The 24989-nt window shown below is 34.5% G+C and overlaps 2 protein-coding genes across 2 annotated transcripts in view; one reads left to right on the top strand and one right to left on the bottom strand.

Moving 5' to 3' along the window:
- The window catches only part of LOC136028790 (general transcription factor IIF subunit 1-like), a 50848-nt gene extending 43681 nt beyond the window's left edge, over positions 1-7167 (bottom strand). The window contains exon 1 of the mRNA XM_065706694.1: positions 7046-7167. Within this exon, the coding sequence (XP_065562766.1) occupies positions 7046-7092 (47 nt within the window). The 5' untranslated portion in view covers positions 7093-7167. The remainder of the gene's footprint in view (positions 1-7045) is intronic.
- Positions 7168-8716: 1549 nt separating this feature from the next.
- Positions 8717-24989, top strand: part of LOC136028789 (innexin inx2-like) — a 51420-nt gene continuing 35147 nt past the window's right edge. Inside the window, exon 1 of the mRNA XM_065706692.1 lies at positions 8717-9156. Coding sequence (XP_065562764.1) covers positions 8883-9156 — 274 coding nt within the window. The 5' untranslated portion in view covers positions 8717-8882. The remainder of the gene's footprint in view (positions 9157-24989) is intronic.

Below are 24989 nucleotides of genomic sequence, written 5' to 3'. Positions count from 1 at the left end.
TTTGAGGCTCAATTTAAGTTCTCTATTAAATAAAAAAAAACAAGTTTTTTAACCTGAAATTAAGGAGCAACATTAAAATTGAAACAAACAGAAATGATTTATGTTGTTTATGGACGATGGTTACCCCTCCTCAATACCTTGCTCTTCAGGCTGAACGTTTTTAGTACTTTTAAAAAAGCTTCTTATTGTTCTAATTAAAAGAAACAAGCGTTTCCGGAGTTGTTCTTAAAGAATTTGGACAAAATTCAAACTTTATTCTGCAATGTGTCGAGGAGGGGGCAATCCCCCTATATACGTAATAACTTCTGTTCGTTTTAAGTTTTAATAATAATCCTTATTTCAGTTGAAAAACATCTTCTTTTTCATTTTGTTTCTGATCTTTTTTAATAATACCGGAAAATCTGGATCCACCTCCACGGAAAAATATTATCAATAATGGCATAACATTTGATTTTCATAATTTGTTCTTCATGTTCTTTTCTTCTTCTTTTTTATTTACAATTAATAGTTAGACAAGGGAAAACATAGCAAGTACTATAATAGAGGGTGAAATTCTAACTTATTCAATTCTGATAAGCTCATTCTTCATGTTCTTTTCTTCTTCTTTTTTATTTAAAATTATTAGTTAGACAAGGGAAACATAGGAAGTACTCTAATAGAGTGAAATTTTAATTTATTCAATTGTGGCATTGAATTGTGGAATTTATTCAATTACTGATAGCTTTCAAATCATACTGGGAACTCACCTCCAACTCCTTGAAACATTTTCAGTGGAGAATTCCCACAATTTAAAACCCCCCAGACAATTTCCTCCTCATGGAAAATACCTGGAAAATTCTACTTACTTTCGTTAAAATTTCTTATTACTTAATTTCTGATGATTTTTCAAATCATACTGGAAATACCCTCTCCCCTCACTGAAAAATCCCTGGAAAATTCCCCTATGGGAAGATCCCCCATAAAAACTCCTCCTACAGAAAGTCCCCCAGAAAACTCCCTCCCAGGTGAAGATCTTCCCTGGACAATACCCCCAGAACATTCTCTCCATATAAAATTGAGCAGCCGAAGAGAAACTAAGACAAATAAAAAGAATCCCATCATATATGAGTTCCAGAAAATTACTCTCTGTAAAAACACAAAATGATATAATGCATCTTTTATTTGGTCTTACAAAACCAACAAATACTAAGTTTCCGCTTACAGAGAGTGGACACCAACAATAAATGAAATAAGAAGATTTATTTTAATTAATTATCTTACAAAAATTGAAGCCAATAGCCCTCATACCCTGCACAACTGGTTAAGAAATCCATCTATGTATAGAGGCATTGCAAATGATTACACCAATACCCAGAAGAAATTTCCAGTGCCAGTAAAATCTATTGCACCCACTTTCCCCCAGACCCCCCTCCCCGTGGAGTTGGTCAATCCCCATAATAAATACTTATTTCTCAAAGTAGACTAAAGAGCTGACCCTCATTACTTTTACACAGAAAAAATTTGCTGAGCTTAATACGAATACATATAAAAACCATTTCGTAATTTTTGTCTATTGGTCCAAAATGAATGAAAAAGTGGCAAGTAGAGCATTTATCCCAACCCATAATATTGCTTTGGGTGAGAGATTGCATGACAACACGTCTGAAATGTCTGCTGAAAATGCCATAATCAAAGCATTAGAGTACCTCATGAATAATTAATTTATGATTGTTAATTTACAATATATTATAGTTTATTCTGACTCTTTATCAAGCCAAAAGCTGCTTTCTTCAGCTTCTCACTATAAGATGGACATAGACACATTTCATTCTCTTAGGATTACTGATAATCTTGCTTCAAGAGGAATAAGAAATTATTCCAGTATGTTCCAAGCCACTTAGGTATAAATGGTAACCATAAGGCAGATGAAATTACAAAAAATGCTTTAAATATTGACCAGCCAAGTGGGAGACCAATCCCCATTAGAGATATCAACCGTGGAGACTACCAGAGGTACTGTTAAATAAGAATAATCCAATCCTGTTGCCTTTCCCCAAAAAGCACCTTTCTAAAATTTATCATAGAATTTGGTCTGGCTCAAATGGGCTCAATTTTCAGGCGTTTTCATATCAGTTCCCTAATTCAAGTGGTGAAAGTCCCTCTTGCCCTCTTTGCAGGTCTTGTAATTGTAAAAATGAAAAAATTGACCATTGCCTATTTGAATGTAATATGCTGACGTCTGCACAGTATACCCTGCACTGTAAAATGTTAGAATGCTTCAAACACCACAAAATATCACTATCAGCCAAGAGTCTAGCTGACCATATCTGCACACAGAGCACAAAACTCAATGTACATCCTCTTATAATTCAACTCCTAGTATTAAAAGATTTACTGCAAGAAATCTGAGTAGATTCAAGATAAATAGAGAAAAACCAACTCAGTAGCTCTGTCCATCTCACAGAGCGACTCAAAAGGAAAAGGGCTGAATAGTCTCGACTAAAAACCCACATCTGCTGAAAAAGAAGAAGAAGAAGCAAGGTGGTATGCACAATGACTATACAAAATGTACAGGTAAAAATAGTGACATAAAACAACTGAAGAATTGATTCCAAGCACTCATAACTTATATTCAAATTCATCAGTAAAGGATAATAAAAAATATTTTTGAATGAGACACAATTTAGATTTTTTTTTTTTATGGAAAAGTCAAAATTTCCAAAATCTTGAATGGCTATAAAGCTCAAACTAAAATAGTTGAAGATAAAACATTTTTTATGATTGCTATCAAGAGTCATCACCATCTGAGACTATAGGTATTAGTTCATCTTATGTGGAGTGACCCAGATAGTAAGCCAAAGAAAAGCAGTGGGAAAAGATAGGACCCCCCTCTTCCCTTATTATCATCTCTTAAAACAGCCACTAAAGCTCACAATTTTCACCATAACATTTTTGAAAAAAAGCCATTGTTTAACACAAAAATACTTGGCAAATAATTTATTGCTTATTTTGTTTTACCAAACTGTACTATTGTCTGGAATATGGTTGCACAACATATTATCCATGTAGCTGAAAACCAATTTTTGAAAAAAAGCCATTGTTTAACACAAAAATACTTGGCAAATAATCTATTGCTTATTTTGTTTTACCAAACTGTACTATTGTCTGGAATATGGTTGCACAACATATTATCCATGTAGCTGAAAACCAATTTTTGAAAAAAAGCCATTGTTTAACACAAAAATACTTGGCAAATAATTTATTGCTTATTTTGTTTTACCAAACTGTACTATTGTCTGGAATATGGTTGCACAACATATTATCCATGTAGCTGAAAACCAATTTAAGCCAAGAAGGATATTACTTGTTCCTAAATGCAGTAATGTCTGAGATGCAATTATTTACCCTAGTTGGGCTATGTATATGGAATGTTTATTAATGCATCCAGACCACATGTCAAACAATATTACCTTAACTTGTACTTAAGATCCATCTTGAGCGAATAAAGATCCATTTTGATCTGTTAATTGTTCCATACTAGATGCTTTGAATGATTAAACATCACATCTCTCAGAGAGGATTGATTCTCCTTCATTAGTAAACAGCCTTGCATTGGGTTCTATATAAGAAAAGTTGAGATCCAGCACACAACATCTGCATTAATTCCACATGAGATAAGTTTGTTGGTCAAGTGTGGATGTGGAACTTTGTCAAATGCTTTTGGAAGGTCAAGCAACAAGACATCCATAGGTAAGCCCTGATTGATCAGGTCTGTTATAACATCATAAGGCTCCAGCAAATTCGTTTCTAAAGACTTTTCTGGTTGAAAACCATGGTAGCTGGGCTATAGTATCCCATTATGGTTTCAGATGCTTCATAACCAAGTTATTTACCACTCTTTCCAGGATTTTAGAAACAGCAGAAGTTATACTTATGGTATGGTAGTTTTCTCCACTGGCTTTATTTCCCTTTTTGAACAAACAGGGGTGAGATGCTGTTTTCCAATCTGTTGTCACTTCCTTGGTACATAGGGAGATTTTGAATAATTGGGAGAGTGGCTTGGAATGTCTTCAGCAATTTCTTTTATAAGACGTGGATGTAACCTATCTGGCCCAACTGATTTGTTGACATCTAGCAATGCATGTCATTTGAGGATATTTGAACTATGAATCTCAATGGACTCTGTTGGATGGTGGATTTGCGTAGGTTCAAAATTGGGTTGGTCTGTATCTGATGTGACACTAAAAACAGACAGGTATTGGTTGTTCAATTCATCCACAATTTCTTTGCATTCTAGACATGAATGCAACCATTTCAGGTAAACTTCTAGACAAAAGACCTTTGTGATCTCATGAATTACTTGTATTAGCTGAATAAGACTTTCAGGATTGGATTTATAGCCTAAACTACACCACAAGAAGATTATTTCAAGTACCTATCCTCACTCTTTACTTTTTCTAAGACTTTGGAGATTGTATAGAAGGTATATGCACCTCTTAGCTTTGACAAAAAAAAAATCTTAATTTCAGTTTGAGTGTAATTTTGACTATCCTTTTTGACTTTAGGATTTGAAGACACAACTTGAATGATTTGAGTAGGTCTTTTGAGTAAAATTTTTTGGTAGGAGAAATTTAGAAATAATTTTTTTTATCCTTTAAAATCTTATAAACCAGGATCTAGCTAAAGGTATGGGGCTCAAGATCCTCTTTTGGCTCTTTAGATCTATTTCTTAGAGTTTCATTTTTATAACACAAAGTGAACATAAGTTGAAAGGCCAGTGACCTTTAGAAGGAGAATGGCTAGGGGTAGATGCTTCAAGACCATACTAAAGCACAATTTAGATTGTTGGTCAATTGCCTGTAACCCATTCTGTAATTCCCTTTGGTAACATACTTCTGATTGGTCCCTTCTTAACTTAACTAAATACTACAATAACACAATTTTTACTTCATTAGATATGGAAAAATTTATGAATCTAATTTTTAGAGTTACTTCCAGTTTAACTGCATCACAGACTAAATTGACTTTATTTATGATTACAAACCAATATTTGATGAGAAATTAGAAAAAAAAAAAAAACACCACACATTATCAAAACCAGCAATTCTTGGAGTAAAATTCTAGACCAGGTTATTTTTCTTTACCATCAAATGGCTAATTTGACAGTGTATATATATACAAATCTTTAAATCAGCCAACTAGTAATACAACCCTAGGAGACCAGCTGAACATAATAAAACATTTTAAGAAAACAATTCTCACTCCATAATGTGCAGAATAATCATAGTTAGCATATTTTGCAGGATGAAAACCTTTATCTTCCTTTCTTTCCTTGTTTTTCTAAGAAATTCATGAATTTCTTAGAACCAATATATTTACAGAGTATATACTCCAACACCCCTAATGTGCAAATATATACCCAAAATTGCATCCTGAATCTAAATATAATGTTGATTTGCATCACTAATGAACTTTACCCACATATTAGCCATATGGTGGATGTCCTTTTTCTTAGGTTTGAAACAAGATCAAGTGGAAAGCATGTGAGCCTTTCAGAAATTTTTCTGGAGTCTAGAACATTCAACAGAAAGCTCTTATGAAGCATCTAACTCAGCCCTGTAACTACAAACGCCATTCACCTTTGACAAACTTGGAAAAACTAAATATTACAAAAGAGAAACTCATTGATATAGATTTACAGATTATACACAAGGTCCAAGACTGTTTTGATCCTTGCAACTTTCCCAAATATTGAACTATTAGGTTTTCAAGAATTTTGAAAAATGACTTTTACATTAAAAAATTAAGCAGCTGAAAAATCTAATCAAATCATTAGAATTGTGTTTTTAAAACCTGAAGTACAAGAAAAGCAGACACAAACAAAATTAAAGAAAAACAAATCTTTTCAAAGATTAAGACAGTTCTGTTTACAATTTTCTGAGTCTTAAAATAAAAAAATAAAAAATATAGAGAAACTATTATTTTTAAAGGTTTTAAGAGCACTTAAAATTGAATTTAAAAGAAAATTAATTAACATATTCAGAAGGAGCATAAAAAATGGCATCAACTGGTAGGCCTATGTTCACTTTATTTTTAGGTTAATTATATGAACTGCTCCATATTTGTCTAAATTTTAATTAATCTTTCTTACTGATTTTCAACACAAAGAAACTACTTAGCAGAATTATTGTGTGTGACCTCTTCTGAACTTAATGCTATAATAACAAAAGAGTGGCCTAGTACTATCCATTTCTTAGCCTACTCAACACAGTTTGGAAATACAATAGTTGCTACTGCAACAATTGTTCCGGACCCTCTACACCCCTCCCCACAATGGGACCTAATAGAGCCCTGGGCTATATATCCTGTTCAATTTAGCCTAGTCAATTTAGAGCTGCTAGGTGTTTGAGGAACTGCATTAGCCTACTATTTGCTTGTTTCAAAACATCTTGTCAAAACTGCAAGCTTGAAAGAATCTTGAATCAAGGATTTTCCTTGCTATTGGGTTGAATCAAGCTTTGAGTATAAATAACAACAAAGACCACACTGCCTTTGCATCATAAACACCAAAAACAAGAAGAACAATAGGGACTTTTTTAAGACAGTGGGAAACAAATTAGAATGAATATTTTGAAAAACTGTTCATTAGTTTTATTGATTTAATCCTCTTGTAAGTTGTTTTTTCTTATTTGTATTGCTGAGGACAGCCCTTGGACATAGGGCCGAAATATTCATTATAATTTTTTTCCCATTGTCTTAAAAAACTCCCTATTGTTCTTCTTGTTTTTGGTGTTTGCTTGAGTGTACCTTGCACCAAGGAGGGGCAACTAGATTGAAGCTTTTTGCTTGATTTTACCCTGCTTACCTTTCACAAAAATGTTGAATCAGCCTTAAGGCAAGTTGCACCACTACCAAACTTTGTTAGTAGGGAGTTGGTATTAGGTGCCAGTCTACAGGTCCAATAGGCTGTAAGGTGAATAGGGCTAGACAAGCTAATTTAATTTTTTAACCATTCCTTTAGGTTGTGAAGTGGTTTATAAGCCTATAATTCAATAAAAAAAATTACTTAGGTACAGTTATGACGTATTCTTTCACTACTGGCTGAGAAGTCATTACTATTCGAAAATGTAGGCTAACTTCCAGAACTTGTTGTATCTTCTTTTTCTTCGATTGAGTCTTTCACGTTTCGAAAGACACTGCAAAACTGTCATGAGCTAAAAGGCCGAATTTTCATTTTTTTTAAACACGCGTTGCCACACGTAGATTGAACCGTAATTGTCTTAGAAAGATCAGAAAGGACTCATTTGATTGGAAATTTAGAGGGCTAGTGGCCTTTCTAACAGTCAAAAATGGTAGGAGGGCAAATACCCCCCTCCTCCCGCACCCATTATTTTCCCGGACACTTTTGATAAAAATCTTGAGACAGCTATTATGTTCAACATAGTTGAAAAGTCTGGAAATTATGTCTCTGAGTATAACAACCCCCCACAGCCCCCAGGGCAAGGGTTTTAAGTTGTGCCCTAGAGACATATAAAGCTTTTTATTGAAAGTATGGTCGTATAAACCTCGGAGGTTTATATGATCATTAGCTGTAATCAAAAGCTGTATTGCCATTTTTAAGAGTCAAAGTGATCGGAGGGTAGCTACCCCCCCCCCACACACACACACACTTCGTATTGTCCCAAAATACAATAGGAATCTTGAGATAGTCATTTTATTTAAAATAGTCCAAGAATCGTATAACAAGGCTTTTATGGTTAAAACAAACCCTCAGAGCCTGGGAGCAAGGGTTTTAAGTCGTATACTGTGGGCATTTAAGGATTTTATGGAAGGGATGACTGTACATAAATTTAGAGTATGCTCATTTTGTTGAAATCTGGAAGTTCTAGTTTTCTTTTTAAGACTCAAAAGTGATGGAGGGCAGGTAGTCTTTCCCCCTCCAACTACCCCTCTTTTTACCAAACGAATCTGATTGAAATTGTGAGATAGCGATTTTTCTCAAAAGAAGTCATTTAGACTTCAGGTGGGTCTCATTTGGTTTGAAATTGGAAGTTAAAGTGCCCTCATTATAATCAAAAGTTATCTGAGAGCTACAAAATTATTTTAGAGCTACAAAAATATGTAAATGTTGTTAGATGTTTTTAATTCTTCTTAGAATCTAACAATCTGAAATCCGAAAACCTCAATTAAAATAGGAATCTCGATTTTAAACTCTAAACAAGATACTCAAGGTTAAATAACGAAGAGACTCAGGGTTCAATAGCGAATAGAAATAAAAAATCTTAAATCAGGTTATGAAAAGGAAATTAATTACACAATAGAATTCCCAATTTGAAAATCCTGCTGGTCTGTCAAAACAGCCTTATATTCGAAATGGACTTAAAGATAATCATGTGAACCTTAGTTTTGTCAAAGTTGAACCGTCTGTTGCTATGTATGTAAAGTGATTGCCAGATTGCCGGGAATTTTTTTTTTAATAACTCAAATGAAATCATGTTTAAATACCCTAAACCACTTTTGTTAAATATTCCCAACAATATCAAGAGACAAAACACTGACTCTACTCAATCACAGCAGTTACGAAACGTCAAGTAGATCTTGAAGGAAAACGCTCAGAGTGGCTGTGACAATGGAGTTTGGAATGCTTGAAATGGACTGTCTATAGTCCTACCAGAGTCTAAGATCCGAACGCACCCTATGTAAACTGCAACATGGCTCAAGCCGTTATTTTGGCCATTCCTTGGGCTTGTTTAGAAAAATTGATGTGTCAACAGTGCATTTCAATTAACGGTAAAATATTTTTCAGATGAATCTGTATACAAAAACCTTCAGTTGCTGAGCTTTGATATCAAGCAAGCAAATTAAGCTTTAGTAAACTCTGACTGTTAATTTGAGAAATTAAAATGTTTGATGTGTTTGGATCCGTTAAGGGTCTATTAAAACTAGACCAAGTGACTGTTGATAACAACATATTTCGTTTGCATTACAAGGCTACTGTTGTTATCCTGATTGCCTTTTCTTTACTGGTGACAGCAAGGCAATATATTGGTGATCCTATTGATTGCATTGTTGAAGGGGTTCCTTCCAATGTAATGGACACTTATTGTTGGATCCATTCTACTTTTACACTCCCAGACAGATTGAATGGAGAGGTTGGTGTAGATGTTCCACACCCAGGTAAGATAAAGAATCAGTAGTAGGCTAATCTTGGTGTAAGATCCCTTTTTCTGAAATATACTTTATAGAAATTGTAAAGTTTTTGTGCTATCTTGGAAAGTATAGTTGAATGAAAATATATTAAAATATAGGCCATTCAGTAAATCTGCTGTTGAAAATGTAATTTAGCTAGGGTGAAAGTGTATGCATCATTTGATACCAATCAGTTGGATTTTGGGTAAAATTATGACAGTTCATAGCCTATAGGCTAACTGACTTACCAATAAAGTGAACATACCACTCAATGCTTTTTTTTATGTTTTTTATGAATATAATAATCACTTTTATTGAAAATTCAAATCTGAGCACTTTTTGAGTTTTTAAGAATGATGAGTGTTTGGTAAAATTCTAGCTAATTGACTTCTTGCTATCCCAGAAAGGGTTTAGGTTAGGAAAATGAAACTTTCAGGGATGGGTCTACAGGCTAAAGTAGCCTATGTCTCAGAAAGGTATTTTAAAGTACCCACCTCCACTCCTTCTCCCTCTAGAGGGTCCTGAAATTTGCCTACATGACAGGTCTATAACTATTGAAATTTTGACAAAACAACATTTTACCTTAATTTTCAGTTACTATTTGCCTTTTCTCTGCCTTTAATTCTGAAAATGCAATTCCTGTAGTTTGAGTAGAATCCTGAGCCATACTGATGTTTTTTTTTTTCTTTTCTAAATTTAGGAAATACTGCTCTAGACAATTATGCAGCTGCACTTAACTGTGAGAGTGTTAATGATAGCTTTATGCTACTTGTCTGAAACTAAGTGCCAAAGAATATGACTTGATTGATTAATGACATTAAAAATAGGATTCATGATCTTTCTGTCTTCCAAGCTGTTGACCAGTCCTCATGTATTTGCCCAAACCAGCAACCAACAATGTTCAATGTAGTTTTTTGTAAACTACAGCAAACTGATCCAAAGGATAATTATCTTTTATTAATTGATTAAAGTGACCACCTTATCATCAAAATAGTCACCTGAAGATATAAAGTAAAAAATAGATACACAGAAAAGATATTTACAAACTATAACACCATCAAGGTTAAATCAGGCAAATTAACTGAGAATTGATACTCTAAGGCAGAGTCAATAAAGCAGTGGGAGAAATTCTAGACTATAGCCATTAAGTCTAGACTCAGGAATGGAACACAACAGAAAAATTTATCCCAACACCAAGGACCTTGCAATATATTACAACTAATATAATATAGCAAAGAAACTTAAAGAAACACCATCAGAAAAAGAAAAAAAAATTGGTCACTATGAAAATATATCAAAGCTCAAAATAAGTTAAGAAACCTCACTAATAAGTATACCTTAATTCCACAACAAGACTTGCAGACCAAGGTAATTTGAGTCTCAAGAAATTTAGGAACTCTGATGTTCAGCAGAGATCAAAACCAGTAATAAATAGAATACCTAAATGCTAATGGAAATTAAGTCACAGTCACCCATCATTCAGCTGATCTTCTGAATAAGTAATTTGGCTCAGTTTTTACCAATGATCCTGACAGCCCCCTCTCCCTCCAAATATAAAATAAGTTATCTTAAAGAAAATTAGATGTAATACTGCTACAACATCTGTGGATGCAAATTGATTGTAAAGCCTCAACATTATTAAGACTGTTGGTCCTGACAACATATATCCCCACCTGCTAAAAGAAGCAGCTAGTTAAATTTCTCCAGCTTGGGGAATATTATTTCAACATTCATTCTATATTCAGAATTTCAACATATCCCATTGGAAACTAGCCCACATCTTGCAAGTTTTTAAGAAGGGGGATAGGTCCAATGTTGAAAAATTCCTTGAGAGGATGATGAATGATATCCTTCATCAATGCCTTTCTCACAATTGTATTATCTCCTGCAACCAAAATGGTCTACAACTTGAAAATTGTTAGAAACCAACTTCTTAGATACTTATGAGCAGATTACTCAACTTCTGAACCACCTAAACCTCTGTGTCAGTGGCTCAAAACTATTTGGTGTCTCTGACCAATTATGTATACTACCCAGTGTTGATTGCATACATCATAAGGTGACAGATGGCTTCTCTTCTTTAATATTTCAAAACATGTCACCATTCTCTTTAGTCACAATAAGCAACAGCACCAAAGCAGCATGAAGGACTACCTGATATCATCCCCCATGCTTCTTCCAATTTGTACCAGTTATAGATAACATTGTAAAGTTCCATGAATATTCTGCCCTAGCTGTCTCCAAAGCAAATTCAAGTCTTAAACTTACCAGAAGTATTATCACAAGCCAGTCATGTAGAACCTTTCCTAAAGCTATGTAAGGTACTTGTGAGGCCAGTGGACTTAGGAGCCTGCCTTGCAGGTCCCTTTTATAAAAGTGATGTACAGCTGATCAAAGCTGTACAGAGGAGGGCCAATAAATGTATCTCTAGACTTAGTGAGCAGCCATATATTGATGGAATATGTGCCATAAAGCTATCATACTTGACTTTACAATGTAGGGGGCAGCAACATGCTACTGACATACAGCCATGTTAACCAAACTGAAGACAAGCTCTTTACCCAGCTTGCCAATCAAAGAAAAACTCAAGGTCACTCAAAGAAGCTTCATATTTCAGTCAAAGAATGATCAATAATTGGAACAGTTAGAATGAGGATGCCATTTTGTCAGCATAAGTCAAGGATTTTAAAAGGACAAAGATCAGGATGCTAAACAAATAAATATATACAATGCTAAACTTATATATTTGGGATTACCACCATTAGTTTCATGCAATTAGGAGTAATATATATGTTTATATATAACAGAAAGTTTTTCACTGGATTGTAAACACTGTCATATCTTTTAATTAGTGATATCTTAGTATTTTTTTATATTTCTGTATCATATATAAATAGCAGCCAATACTATGATGGAGCCAAATAGACCCAGAACTAGAAATTTATTGCTCTGAAATGTGAATTCTAGTAATGACTAGAAATGGTTTTAAAAAGCAGTTTTAATGTACCATTTGTTTGTAAATCACTTATTTAAAAGTATTATTTTCCAAGGGGATTGAATTATAACAATCTGATTATACAAAAAATAGATATAGGTATTTTTGTAAGACTCCAAAGATTTTCCTTAGATCTGTGTAAAGTGCATGCTATCTGCACAATAAACTTTGCCATAGCTTAATAATAAAGAACAAAAAAATAAGGTAATGATTATTAAGTTTAAAAAAATTAAGGTAATGACTAGAAATGGTTTTAAAAAGCTGTTAAAATGTACTGTTTGCTTATAAATTGCTTATTCAAAAGTAATATTTCTCAAGGGGATTGTTATAACAATTTGATTACACAAAAAATAGGCATAACTGTTTTTGTAAGATTTCGAAGGTTTTCCTTACATCTGTATAAAAGTGCATGCTATCTGCATAATAAACTTTGCCATAGCCTAATAATAAAGAACAAAAAAATATGATGATTATCAAAATAGAGAACAAAAAAACATGATGATTATTAAGTTAAAAAAATAAGGTAATGACTAGAAATGGTTTTTAAAAACAGTTAAAATGTACTATTTGTTTGTAAATCACTTATTCAAAAGTAATGTTTTCCAAGGGGATTGAATTATAACAATGTGATTACACAAAAAATAGATATAACTGTTTTTGTAAGATTTCAAAGGTTTTCCTTGCATCTGTATAAAAGTCTATCTGCACAATAAACTTTGTCATAACTTAATAATAAAGAAAAAAAAGGCAAAAATTACAGATTGCTTTCCTTCTACAAAAACAATGGAAAACAATCAGAGGGCCATAAATTAACACATCATTTTTGTAGGGAGAGGATACTATTTTTATATTTTGCTCATTTTTCCATTTGCTATTGTTGTGCTACTGCAAAGTTTGTTGCACAGAAATGCACTGTGTAAAGACCTCAGGAAAATGTTTGAGATTTTAGAATAACATATGTAAATTCAAATGTGTATAGAATTGAATTGTAGGTTTGGTTTTTGGATGAATCATTAGCTTTGAATATATTGCTTTAAAGTAGTCAGTATAGTAATCTATATATATAAAAATAAGTTGTCTGTGTGTGGATCTGTGGATGGATCAGGTGACGTCATGTTTGTTCGCATATGACGTCTGAATTATTTCACACTAATACAAGAGAAGAAAAAAACTAAAAAAGGTAAAAACTACAAAAAAAACTAAAAAGAAAAAAAAACTAAAAAAGCTAAAAAACTAAAAAAAAATAAAAAAAAGGTAAAAATCTAATAACTAAAAAAAAAACTGAAAAAAATAAAAAAAGGCAAAAACTACAAAAAAATAAAAACTAATAAAAAAACTAAAAAAGCTAAAAAACTAAAAAAACTAAAAAAACTAAAAAAAACTAAAAAAAGGTAAAAAACTAAAAAAAAACTAAAAACTAAAAAAGAAAAAAACTAAAAAAAAAGAAAAAACTGAAAAATAAAAGAGAAAAAGAAAACTAAAAAAATATGAATAAATATATATAAAAATAAGTTGTTTGTGGGTTATGTCTGTCTGTCTGTCTGTCGAGTGACGTCGTGTTTGTCCGCATATGATGTCTGAATTATTTCACACTAATACAAAAGAAGAAAAAAAACTAAAAAAGGTAAAAACTACAAAAAAAAACTAAAAAGAAAAAAAACTAAAAAAGCTAAAAAACTAAAAAAAAACTAAAAAAAGGTAAAAAACTAAAAACTAAAAAAAAAAACTGAAAAAACTAAAAAAAGGCAAAAACTAAAAAAAACTAAAAACTAAAAAAGCTAAAAAACTAAAAAAACTAAAAAAACTAAAAAAAGGTAAAAAACAAAAAAAAACTAAAAACTAAAAAAGAAAAAACTAAAAAAAAGGAAAAAACTGAAAAATAAGAGAAAAAGAAAACTAAAAAAATATTAATAAATATAAAAAATATAAATATAATATAAATTAGCAATCAACAAAGCACCGAGACACAAATGACGACCGGGACACAGGGAGTATAAATGACGACCAGGACATAAGTAAAAAAAAAAACTAAAAAAATGGTAAAAACTACAAAAAAACTAAAAACTAATAAAAAAACTAAAAAATCTAAAAATCTAAATAAACTAAAAAAGAAAAAAAAGAAAAAAGGAAAAAAATAAAGGAGAAAAACAAAACTAAAAAACGAATGTATATACAGACCGGGACACCGGGATACAAATGACGACCGGGACACAGGGAATATAAATGACGACCGGGACACAGGGACACAACTACAATGGGGACGCCGGGGGGCACAGGGGGATATAAATGACGACCGGGACACAAGGAATATAAATGACGCCCGGGACACTCAAAGAGAAATTACAGACTGGAACACCGGGACACAAATGACGACCGGGACACAGGGAATATAAATGACGACCGGGACACAGGGACATAACTACAAAGGGGACGCCGGGGTGCACAGGGGGATATATAAATGACGATGGCGACTCAGGGAATGGTCGATTAGCAATCACCATCAACAAAGCTCAAGGGCAATCATTAGAATCATGAGGTATAGATCTGAATACGGATTGTTTTCCCATGGACCATTATATGTTGCATGTTCAAGAGTCGGTAAACCTGACAATCTGTTTATATGCACAGACAATGGGACAGCAAAGAATGTTGTATATTCGCAAGTTTTACGTAGTTAAAAACATATATATATATATATATATATATATATATATATATATATATATATATATATATATATATATATATATATATATATATATATATATATATATATATATATATATATATATATATATATATATATATATATATATATATATATATATATATATATATATATATATATATATATATATATATATATATATATATATATATATATATATATATATATATATATATATATATATATATATATCTATATTCACAGGTGGGACATAGGGACACAACTACAATGGCGCGTAACTAATATGGCGCGTAACGACTTACGCGCGCGGGGGGGCTTGGGGGGGGCGCGAAGCGCCCCCACCAACTAAGTGTTGGGGTGGCGCGAAGCGCCACCCCAACAGCTAGTTGAATTATAAGGTTTTAATTAATTTACTTTTAAACTGTAGTTACAAACTATCAACCAACTAATATGTTACCTTTTACTCCCCCCCCCTTAAAGGCTCAAAATTGAATTTGTGCCTGAAGAAATTGTTATATTTGGATAGAATATGAAAAAGACATTGAGTGATGTGTTCACGTTCTTTCTTGCTAAGGAATAGAAAAAAGGAAAATTTTCCTTTGAAATTGCATTTCCTAATATTTCATTAGAATTTGAAGTCATATCTAGGGTTGTTGCCTAAATTTGAAAAATAGATTTTTTTATCTTAAAAACTATATAAATCAGGGTTGAGCAAAGATATGACATTCTAAATACATTTTTTTGTGACTTATTTGAGCACTAAATCTATTTCTCAAGGGGTATTGCTTTATTACTCCCACTCTCTGTTAGGAAACACTAAAATCTTGAAACTTACTTTTAAAAACTTGGAGATACTTAATTGGATCATTCCTGAATGTCTACCAATAGAATTTATCCCCCCCCCCCTAATGGACAAACATATTGCCGAAGTTATAGTTATATATATATATATATATATATATATATATATATATATATATATATATATATATATATATATATATATATATATATATATATATATATATATATGTATATATATATATATATATGTATATATATACTGATTAAATCTTCCTTCCCACCAATTTTACACAGCAGTAACATATCAGGGGTGGATCTAGAGCAAAATCTTAAGGGAGACCCAATGTGGCAAGAGCTCCAATGAGCAAAATCTTGGGGGAAGGGACTAATGTCACGTAAGTGCCAATAATTGACAAATTTATCGTAAAAAAGAGTTAAAAACAAGGAATGGGGATAATCAAAAAATCTTTGGAGGGGGTCCCCCCAGCACCCTGGATCTTCCACTGTAACAGGTTACTGTTGGGTTTGGGTAGAAATTTGGAGTCCCCCTTCCATGCCCTTTTCACCCTTGTAATCCCCATGGCATTGGATCAAAATTTCTAGCCATTTGTCAGAGAATGGTTGAAAGCAGCCCCAGGGGCAAGGACCCTAACTTATGCAAGTTGTCTTTTAGACACGGTTTACAGACACGTTTTATCAAACAGTTTGTGGTAACAGAACAGAATTGGCTTATTATGCTGATTTCAAATATATAAGTTTTTATGGCACTTGGTATCTACCAACTGACATATAGCAATCACAAGTTCTGTTGGTTGGTCTGTTGGTCCTGGTTTTGCTAGTTTAGGCACTTCCAGGTAGGCTAGGACGATGAAATTTGTCAGGTATATCAGGAACCAGACCAGATTAAATTAGAAATTGTCGTTTCCCCGATTCGACTATCTGGGGGGGGGGAGTGATGGATGGTTAAATCGGAAAAATTAGAAAAAATGAGGTATCTTTAACTTACGAACGGGTGATCGGATCTTAATGAAATTTGATATTTAGAAGGGTATCGTGTCTCAGAGCTCTTATTTTAAATCCCGACCAGATCTGGTGACATTGGGGGAGTTGGGGGGGGGCCTAAAATCTTGCAAAACGCTTAGAGTGGAGGGATCAGGATGAAACTTGGTGGGAAAAATAAGCAGAAGTCCTAGATACATGATTAACATAACCGGAACGATCCGGTGTATTTGGGCGAGTTGGGAGGGGGTTAATTCTGAAAATTAGAAAAAATGAGGTATTTTTAACTTATGAAGGAGCGATTGGATCCCGACCGGATCCAGCATCATTTAGGGGGGGGGGACCAGATATCTCAGAAAACACTTAAAGCGGAGCGATCAGGATGAAACTTGGTGGGAAGAATAAAAACATGGCCAAGATACGCGATTGACATAACCGGACCGGATCCGCTCTCTTTGGTGGAGCTTGTGGTGGGGGGAGTAATTCGGAAAAATTAGAAAAAGTGAGGTATTTGTAACTTACGAACGGGTGATCAGATCTTAATGAAATTTGATATTTAGAAGGATCTTGTGCTTTAGAGCTCTTGTTTAAATCCCGACCAGACCCGGTGACATTGAGGGGAGTTAGAGGGGAAACCGGAATTCTTGGAAAACGCGAAAATTGAGATATCTTTATCTTACGAATATGTCATCGGATCTTAATGAAACTTGATATATAGAAGGGTGTTATGTCTCAGATGCTCCATTTTCAATTCGAATTGGATCCGGGGACATGGGGGCTGGAGGGGGGAAACATAAATCTTAGAAGACGCTTAGAGTGGAGAGATCGGGACGAAACTTGATGGGAAGAATAAGCACAAGTTATAGATACGTGATTGACATAGTTGGAACGGATCCGTTCTCGTTGAAGGAGCTGGGGGGTGTTAATTTGCAAAAATTAGAAAAATTGAGGTATTTTTAACTTAAGAATGGGTAACCGGATCTTAATGAAATTTGATATTTAGAAGGAACCCATGTCTCAGAGCTCTTATTTCAAATCCCAACCAGATCTTTTGACATTGGGAGGAGTTGAAGGGGGAACCGGAAATATTGGAAAACGCTTAGAGTGGAGAAATCGGATGAAACTTGTTGGTAAAATGGGGTAATTGTGGGTAAAATAAGCAAATGTCGTAGATACGTGATTGACGTAACCGTACTGGATCCGCTCTCTTTGGGAGAGTTAGGGGGTGGTGTTCAGTGCTTTGGCGAGTTTGGCACTTCTGGACGTGCTAAGAAGATGAAAATTGGTAGGCGTGTCAGGGAGCTGCACAAATTGACTTGATAAAGTCGTTTTCCCCGATTCGACCATCTGGGGGGATGAAGGGAGAGGAAAATTTGAAAAAATGAGCTCTTAGCTCTTCCGATCTCGTCGCAAGTGCCAAATGAGATCTTGTTAAGTTTAGTCCTACCCATAAAGGCTACGAGCCTGAGAAAATTTGCCTGATTTTGGAGAAAAGGGAAACCACTGTCTAAAAATAATAGAATTTTAGTGAAAATCACACCACCAGATTCAGCATTTCAGAAAATCCTACTGTAGAGATTTCATGCTCCTATCTGCAAAAATGTGGAATTTTGTAATTTTTTTGCCAGAAGAAAGATCACAGATGCGTGTTTGTTTTTATTTATGTATTGTTTTTTCTTCATGGGGGATTGTATCGACCCACTGGTCCTAGAGTATCGTAAGAGGGCTCGTCCGAACTGAAATTAAAAGTTCTAGTGCCTTTCTTAAGTGACCAAAATAATTGGAGGGCAACCAGGCCCCCTCTCCTGCCCTTTCTTCTCCAAACGGTGCGATCAAAATTTTTGAGATAGCCATTTTGTTCGTCATATTTTGAAGACCCAATAACTATACCTTGGATATAACACGAACCCCCCCGATCCCCAGGAAAAAGGTCTAAATTATAAAATTCCTCCCAAAATGGGGCCTACAAAAGTGTTTTTCCGAACAGCAAACTTACCTCTATTAGCACTTGGGCCAAGAATTACACGAAAAAATGTATTAATTTGTCGAAGATGACAGAAAAATGACGAAAATGATTGTCGAAAATCACGAAAAATTATTATTTTATCATGATTCTCCAGTGTGGTCTCAGAAATTATCTCTGAGCTGAAATCATTTCCCCTTTTTTATATCCAGTAGGGAGTCATTTTCGAAAATGTCGAAAATTTGGCCAGAAAATGACAAAAAAGAAAGCGTTGCAAATGGCTTGAAAATTACAACGATAACACCGTAGGCCAGTGGCCTAGGGAATCAGGGTCAGTGACTCTAACGTTGAAACAAGTATTTAGGTTGGAGACACGGTCCTTTAGGAAAGGGGGCTAAAAGCGTCTAAAAAGTTTGTTTTTCCATTTTACTTTAAAACTTGTAGGATTCATTTTCAGGGAAAAGATAACCACGAATTGTTTTATAGCAAAAGAACTTAAAATAGAAGAGCAACCTTTTATTTGTGTGTGGTTTCAAACTTGGACATACGAGTTCGTGAGACAAGGGGATCCTAATTAAAAAGAAAATGTTAGGTTAGGGCATGGGCCTTAAAATGGGGACTCTTGTTATGCCCTTAGGAGAAACAGAAAATTGAATAACGATGTTGGTTAGCCCAAAAATGGGACCCAAAAATTGATTAAATAGTTTTTTGTGAATGGCTTAAAACTTGCATCCAGAAGCTCCTGGGCCAGGGAGACCATAAATCTTAAATAATTATTTTAGATAATGGGGCTGGTCCGTCTGAATATGGGCAAGAAATTTAAATTTTTCAAACGGTTTGAAAATTTTTTCCTTGGCCAAAAGGAATCCCCAATTAAAAAAAAAGTTCACCTGACAATGGAGAAGCGGTCTTATTTTACGTGTAGCTGTATAGTGGCAAATGAGCGGAAGTTTGACCGTTGTTACTATTTGACTCTTGTTACTAAAATGAAGTTCTTGATTTTTGAATGTCTCCCTCTATATATAAGGCTACCGGTCTGCTATAATCATCCATGGTAAAAAAAAAATGTAAACTAGAAGTTATTTCTTTCGCTTTTCAAACAGTTCGTGGTAACGAACTGTAGTAAGGAGCGACCCGACTCAATAGTAACCAAAACTAAAAAAAATGGAATTTTGATACCAATAGCTACATCAAAAGAATCGCATTTTAATGCTGATTTTAAATATATAAGTTCCGTTATGTTTCATTTTACCCATCAAAAGTTACGAGCCTAAGAAAATTCGCCTTCTTTTAGAAAATAGGGGGAAACAACCCCTAAAAGCTATAGAATCTTAACGAAAATCACACCATCAGATTCAGCGTATCAGAGAACCCTATTGTAGAAGTTTCAAGCTCCTATCTACAAAAATGTGGAATTTTGTATTTTTTGCCAGAAGGCAGATCACGGATGCGTGTTTATTTGTTTGTTTTTTCGTTGTTTTTTTCCCAGGGGTGATCGTATCGACCCAGTTGTCCTAGAATCTTGCAAGACGGCTCATTCTAACGGAAATGAAAAGTTCTAGTGCCCTTTTTAAGTGACCAAAAAATTGGAGGACACCTAGGCCCCTCCCACGCTAATTATTTCCCCAAACTCACCGGTTCAGTTTTTACTGTTTTTATGTGTTTCTGTTTTGTGTTTTTTAGAGTTAAGAGAAAGAGTCAAACTTTAGCGTAAAGAGCGGGGCGTTGATGAGGAAGCAGCCCCTTTCATATACGAAGTAATTTTTGTTCGTTTGAAGTTTTAATTTCGCTCCTTACTTTCCGTTAAAAAAACTTGTTTTTTTTTTAAATTTAATCTTTACCCAAGGGTGGATATCACATTTTCTCATGGTAAGCCTGTATAAAAGCATCTTTTGCTAGGCATATAAGAAACCATTTTGTTGTTTTGGGTATAAATTTACTTCGATTGTCTTTTGTCACTTATTTCTTACAATCGCCTACACTTGTCGAATAAAATATAATAGGGATGTCATTTGATATAGGGCAGAGGGTTAACTACAACCAAACCCCCAAGCCTCCCCCAATTCAAGTTTCTTAAAAAATCTTGTCAAATCTAAGGTGAGCCTGCATAATGCAAGCTTCCACGGAAACGGGTCAGTTTTCTTTAGTATATCTTTGTCTTAATGGGCTTAATGTGGCTCATTTTTTAGTTTTCGCCGTGATTTTCGCTCTACTTGAGAAAATTGGCTCCAATTTCGCCCCCCTCCCCAGGGTTTTTACGAAATTACGTCACTTAACTACAACAATTTAAATGGCATCGATGTCAATATCTTCTTTTTCCTGCTTTTCCGTCTCAGTCTCGGGATCTTTTACTTGCTGCTTCATTTCCACCTTTATAATGTGTATATCTCTTACTTTGTCATCATATACAATCTCCAGGTCAGATTCTTCTTCTCCCTCTGATTCATTTTCCAACCATTGAATTAGGGGTTCGGCCTTTTCCATGATAGCTAGATGTACTTCCTCTGAAACGCTCTTTTTAAAAGGCTTTCTCGCCCATCGTACTAGAACATCAGCTGTCACTATATCTTCGTCGTAAAGTGTTTTTAGTATATGCTGTGTCTTTGGAAGCAACTCAGATTTCTGCAGTTCAATGAGCTGTTCAATGCCCCTAAGTACGGACTTCTCGGCTTCTTGCGAGTCGATAGTGAAGCGAATAAATATTTTTTTATATTTTTTTAACTCGTGTACTATGTTTGTGGGAAGCAGTACTTGAACTAATATAAGAGGTGCTTTTTCTATCAGTCCTAATCTTTCGGCTTTGAGATAAATATCATTGTGTACATCATGTTGACTAATAGTGCTGTCTGATTTCCTTTGCTTTACATAGCTGTAGAAAATGTCTGCTCTGTCTCTCTCCGACTTCTCTGAGCCTTCGCATATAACTTGATTCTTCGCATATGCGAATTGAGCCTTCGCATATGCTTGAATTCCTGATGTTAATGCCTCTCTTCTTTTCTTAACAGATTCCGGAGAAAAATCTTCTGACCATTCCACATCATCCTCATCATTCACGCTCTCCTTCTTCGTTCTTAAGCTTTCTTTTCCATCTTTGGCACTTATAGTGTCTCTTTTAGTTACTTTTCTTCTGCTTTTCGCTGGTAGTTCTGCAATCGATTCTTTTTGGGTGTTTAGTTCGGAATTTGGTGGATGCTTAACAATGTAAGCTGTGAGTTTATGTGTAGCATCCAACGATTCACTGTGTCCACAGGCTTTGCATTTTTGTCTTACTGGTGGTTTCTTTCCACTGGAAGAGAGAATTGTCTCGGGATTATCACACTTGGAGCACAAAACGAAACGACGAATGAAGTCATTCAACAGATTCTGAAGTTCAGATGCAATGTGAGAACCATTAATAATATATCTGTTATTTCTTGAATCGAACTGTGACTGGACCCCGAGTTCAAGGGCAAAATATCTGGTCAGGTACATTGGAGGCCTTCCAAGGGCTTTTGCCACTACGGGAATGTTCACCAAAACTGTCTTGATTCCATTGCCTCTGCCCTCTACCTTGGCAAGAATATTCGGCATTTTATAGCGATAAAAGGTATCTGTAGTCTTACTATTTACATTTACTGTCATATTTTCTCATGAATACTTAGATCTTCTTTACGTCAAGCCAACATATTCACAAAATGCAGCATAACGTTTGACAAAAAAAATACTGATTCAAGAAAATTTTTTTAGCGCAAATTTTTTCTTCAAACTAGGTAATATTGGAAATAGTTCTATTCAAATGTTTTTGCACAAGAAATTGTTTACATACATTGGACTGCTGCCAAAATTCTTCTTTTAACCGAGATTATGACGTAACAGCACCTTAGTTACGTCGTTGCAGACGTGTGATGACGTCATTGATGTAACTATTTCTAGAATTGTGTTTTCAGGTAACGTGTTTGAAGCGTGCTTTGAGCGGGTTCGACAAAAATAGTTTTCAGGTTCTCCGTGTTCAACCCAGCAAAACATTAAGACGTTTTCATCTTAAGGGCTCCAAGCATGTTGAACATGGGTCCCTCAAGATCTGAACGTGCTAGAATAGCATGGTTGGACATGGGTTCTGAAAAAAACATTCGCCCGCCTTGAACTCAGTGTTGGATATTGGCGGCTTGAAAACAAAGGTTATATTTTTCCCTATAGTTTCTTGTATATTCAGCTTGACTTCTGTGCTTTGCGAAGATTTTTGGCAAACTGATCCATCAAATCCGTTGTTATTTGAGTTCATTTGAGTCGTAACTTTTTATATATAGTCTCTTTTCCCTGATTAGAACGTATGTTGCAGCAGAGTCTGGGAGTTGCCGCCAGGCATGAAATACGCTTCATTTTTAGATTTGTTTAGATTTGCCTCCTCTCCCTGCTTTCTTCAAAATCATAAGCGATTGGGAATGTTTTGAAGAAAATTTTCCATTTTGTAAAATGGGAACAAAGTAAACATTCTATAAAAGCCAATATCAATTTTGAAATCTGAAGGTTAACTCCTATTATTTTCTCTCGTCTCACTCTTGTTCCTACATAGCCACATACACAGGAATGTTCTAGAGGAGAGGAAAACAATAAATAAACTAATTTTATTTAATAATTTGAATAAAAATTCCCCAAAACTCTTGAAATCTTAGGATTTAGAGAGAGGGAATCGAGTCCCCCCTTTTCTACGCTTGTCTTTGTCTCTATAATATCACTGCGTACTACGATGCATCTTCATTATTTATTGATTCTGAATTTATGTGCATGGGGGTATGAAGTATTCTCCTAATATTCGAAGATGTTCCCGTGATTTCCTGTATCTCCCTATATGGTTGGTGAGTGTCTGTACTAGTATTGGGCAATATTCAAGTTCCATACTGATATATCGGAGCAAATATCAAATATTGAAACTCAAATATCGAGATGACAGTGGCATAACAAAGACAGTGGAATTCTGTATTTGAATCAATGTTTTGACCCTATGTTCGGGTTTAACTTTGCTGAAGTAAGGTTGCTGGGCTGTTCTAGAAAAAAAAAATGTTTTAGTTTTATTGTTCGAATTTTATTGTGAGTCTCTTTTCTTTTATATATTTATGTTTTGCTGAGGACGGCCCAAGGATATAGGGTCAAAACATTCATTGAAATATATTCGTCAGAGTTGTCATGTTGAACCGTGAAAATAAATAAGTAAAAATAATTAGTTCAACTTGGCAACTCTTTTCGTCCGCAAAAATGTGTACATTAATAAATTGTTGGTCCCCAAAGACTTAAAAGGAAATCTACACATTGTTAAGGTTTGGTGTGATTTATTTTAGATTATTTTTGGCTGATTTTTTGTATGATTTTATTTTTTGCTGATTTTGCCCCAGGACATAGGGTCAAAACATTCATTGAATTATAGAACTCCATTGTCTAGCGAATATCTACCAGTGAACACTCAGCAGAAAAGATCCAACATAGAAAAATTTTTCAAAAATATCCGAGAAGAAATACTGTGGTGCATTTATCCATTCACTCATACATGCCTAATAATATTTTGTTCTAATATCTCTAAAACGTTAAAATATCTTGTTTGTTTACTTCACATTTATTTTTGTCTTATTGTGGGTTATAGGTAAATTTACTTACTTAATTACAGCATACATACCAGTATCCATCAATCTGCATAGCCTGTTCTCAAGCTCAAAATACGTTTAGTGAGAGTGGACTTTCAAATGTTGCTGCGGACCCCTAAAAGGCTTGGCTGTGTAAAATGCCTTCTAGGCTTATAGGCCATGCTAGATCACACCCCTCACCAAGGTTACCATACCTTGATCTGTTGTTATTCATGAAAATGTATGTTTCCCCTGACAATCTTCTCAAGGTTTAGAGTAAAATTGAGAGATATGGATTTGGGCTTGTTGGCTGCTCAAGTGTCCTGACAGTTCCTAGATCCAAGTGCCCTGACAGTTCCTGTTATTCAGCCACTACAGAATCAAGCTAGTTTGTCGAGACTATAGGGCGAAGTTTCGGTGGTCAGTGCAATGGATGCTTCGCCAGCTGCCGAGTCCTATATAAGGATTAAATGAAAAAAAGGTCAATGTTCCTATTACCTGAACAATTGTTTAGGGTCATGAAACTATTGTTAATAAATGCGTTTTGACTTTTTGAACATCTTTTCTCTCTTGCAAAACTACCGCAAACTCACCGTTATGGAGTTATTCAGGCTCAAATATCCTGTATTCACATATATAGAATTGCAATCATTTCTGTTTTTGTTGATCGGATATTTGAAATCGCGAATCTGTAATAGTTTAGAAACAAATTTGGGCTATGTATTTGCACATCAGGGGGGCGGGGGTAAAGCATGGCATATATTAAATACGTAAACT

The sequence above is a fragment of the Artemia franciscana genome, chromosome 7 (assembly GCF_032884065.1).
Source record: "Artemia franciscana chromosome 7, ASM3288406v1, whole genome shotgun sequence".
NCBI classification, from domain to species: Eukaryota; Metazoa; Arthropoda; class Branchiopoda; order Anostraca; family Artemiidae; genus Artemia; species Artemia franciscana.
This window is presented reverse-complemented; position numbering and strand designations above follow the sequence as displayed.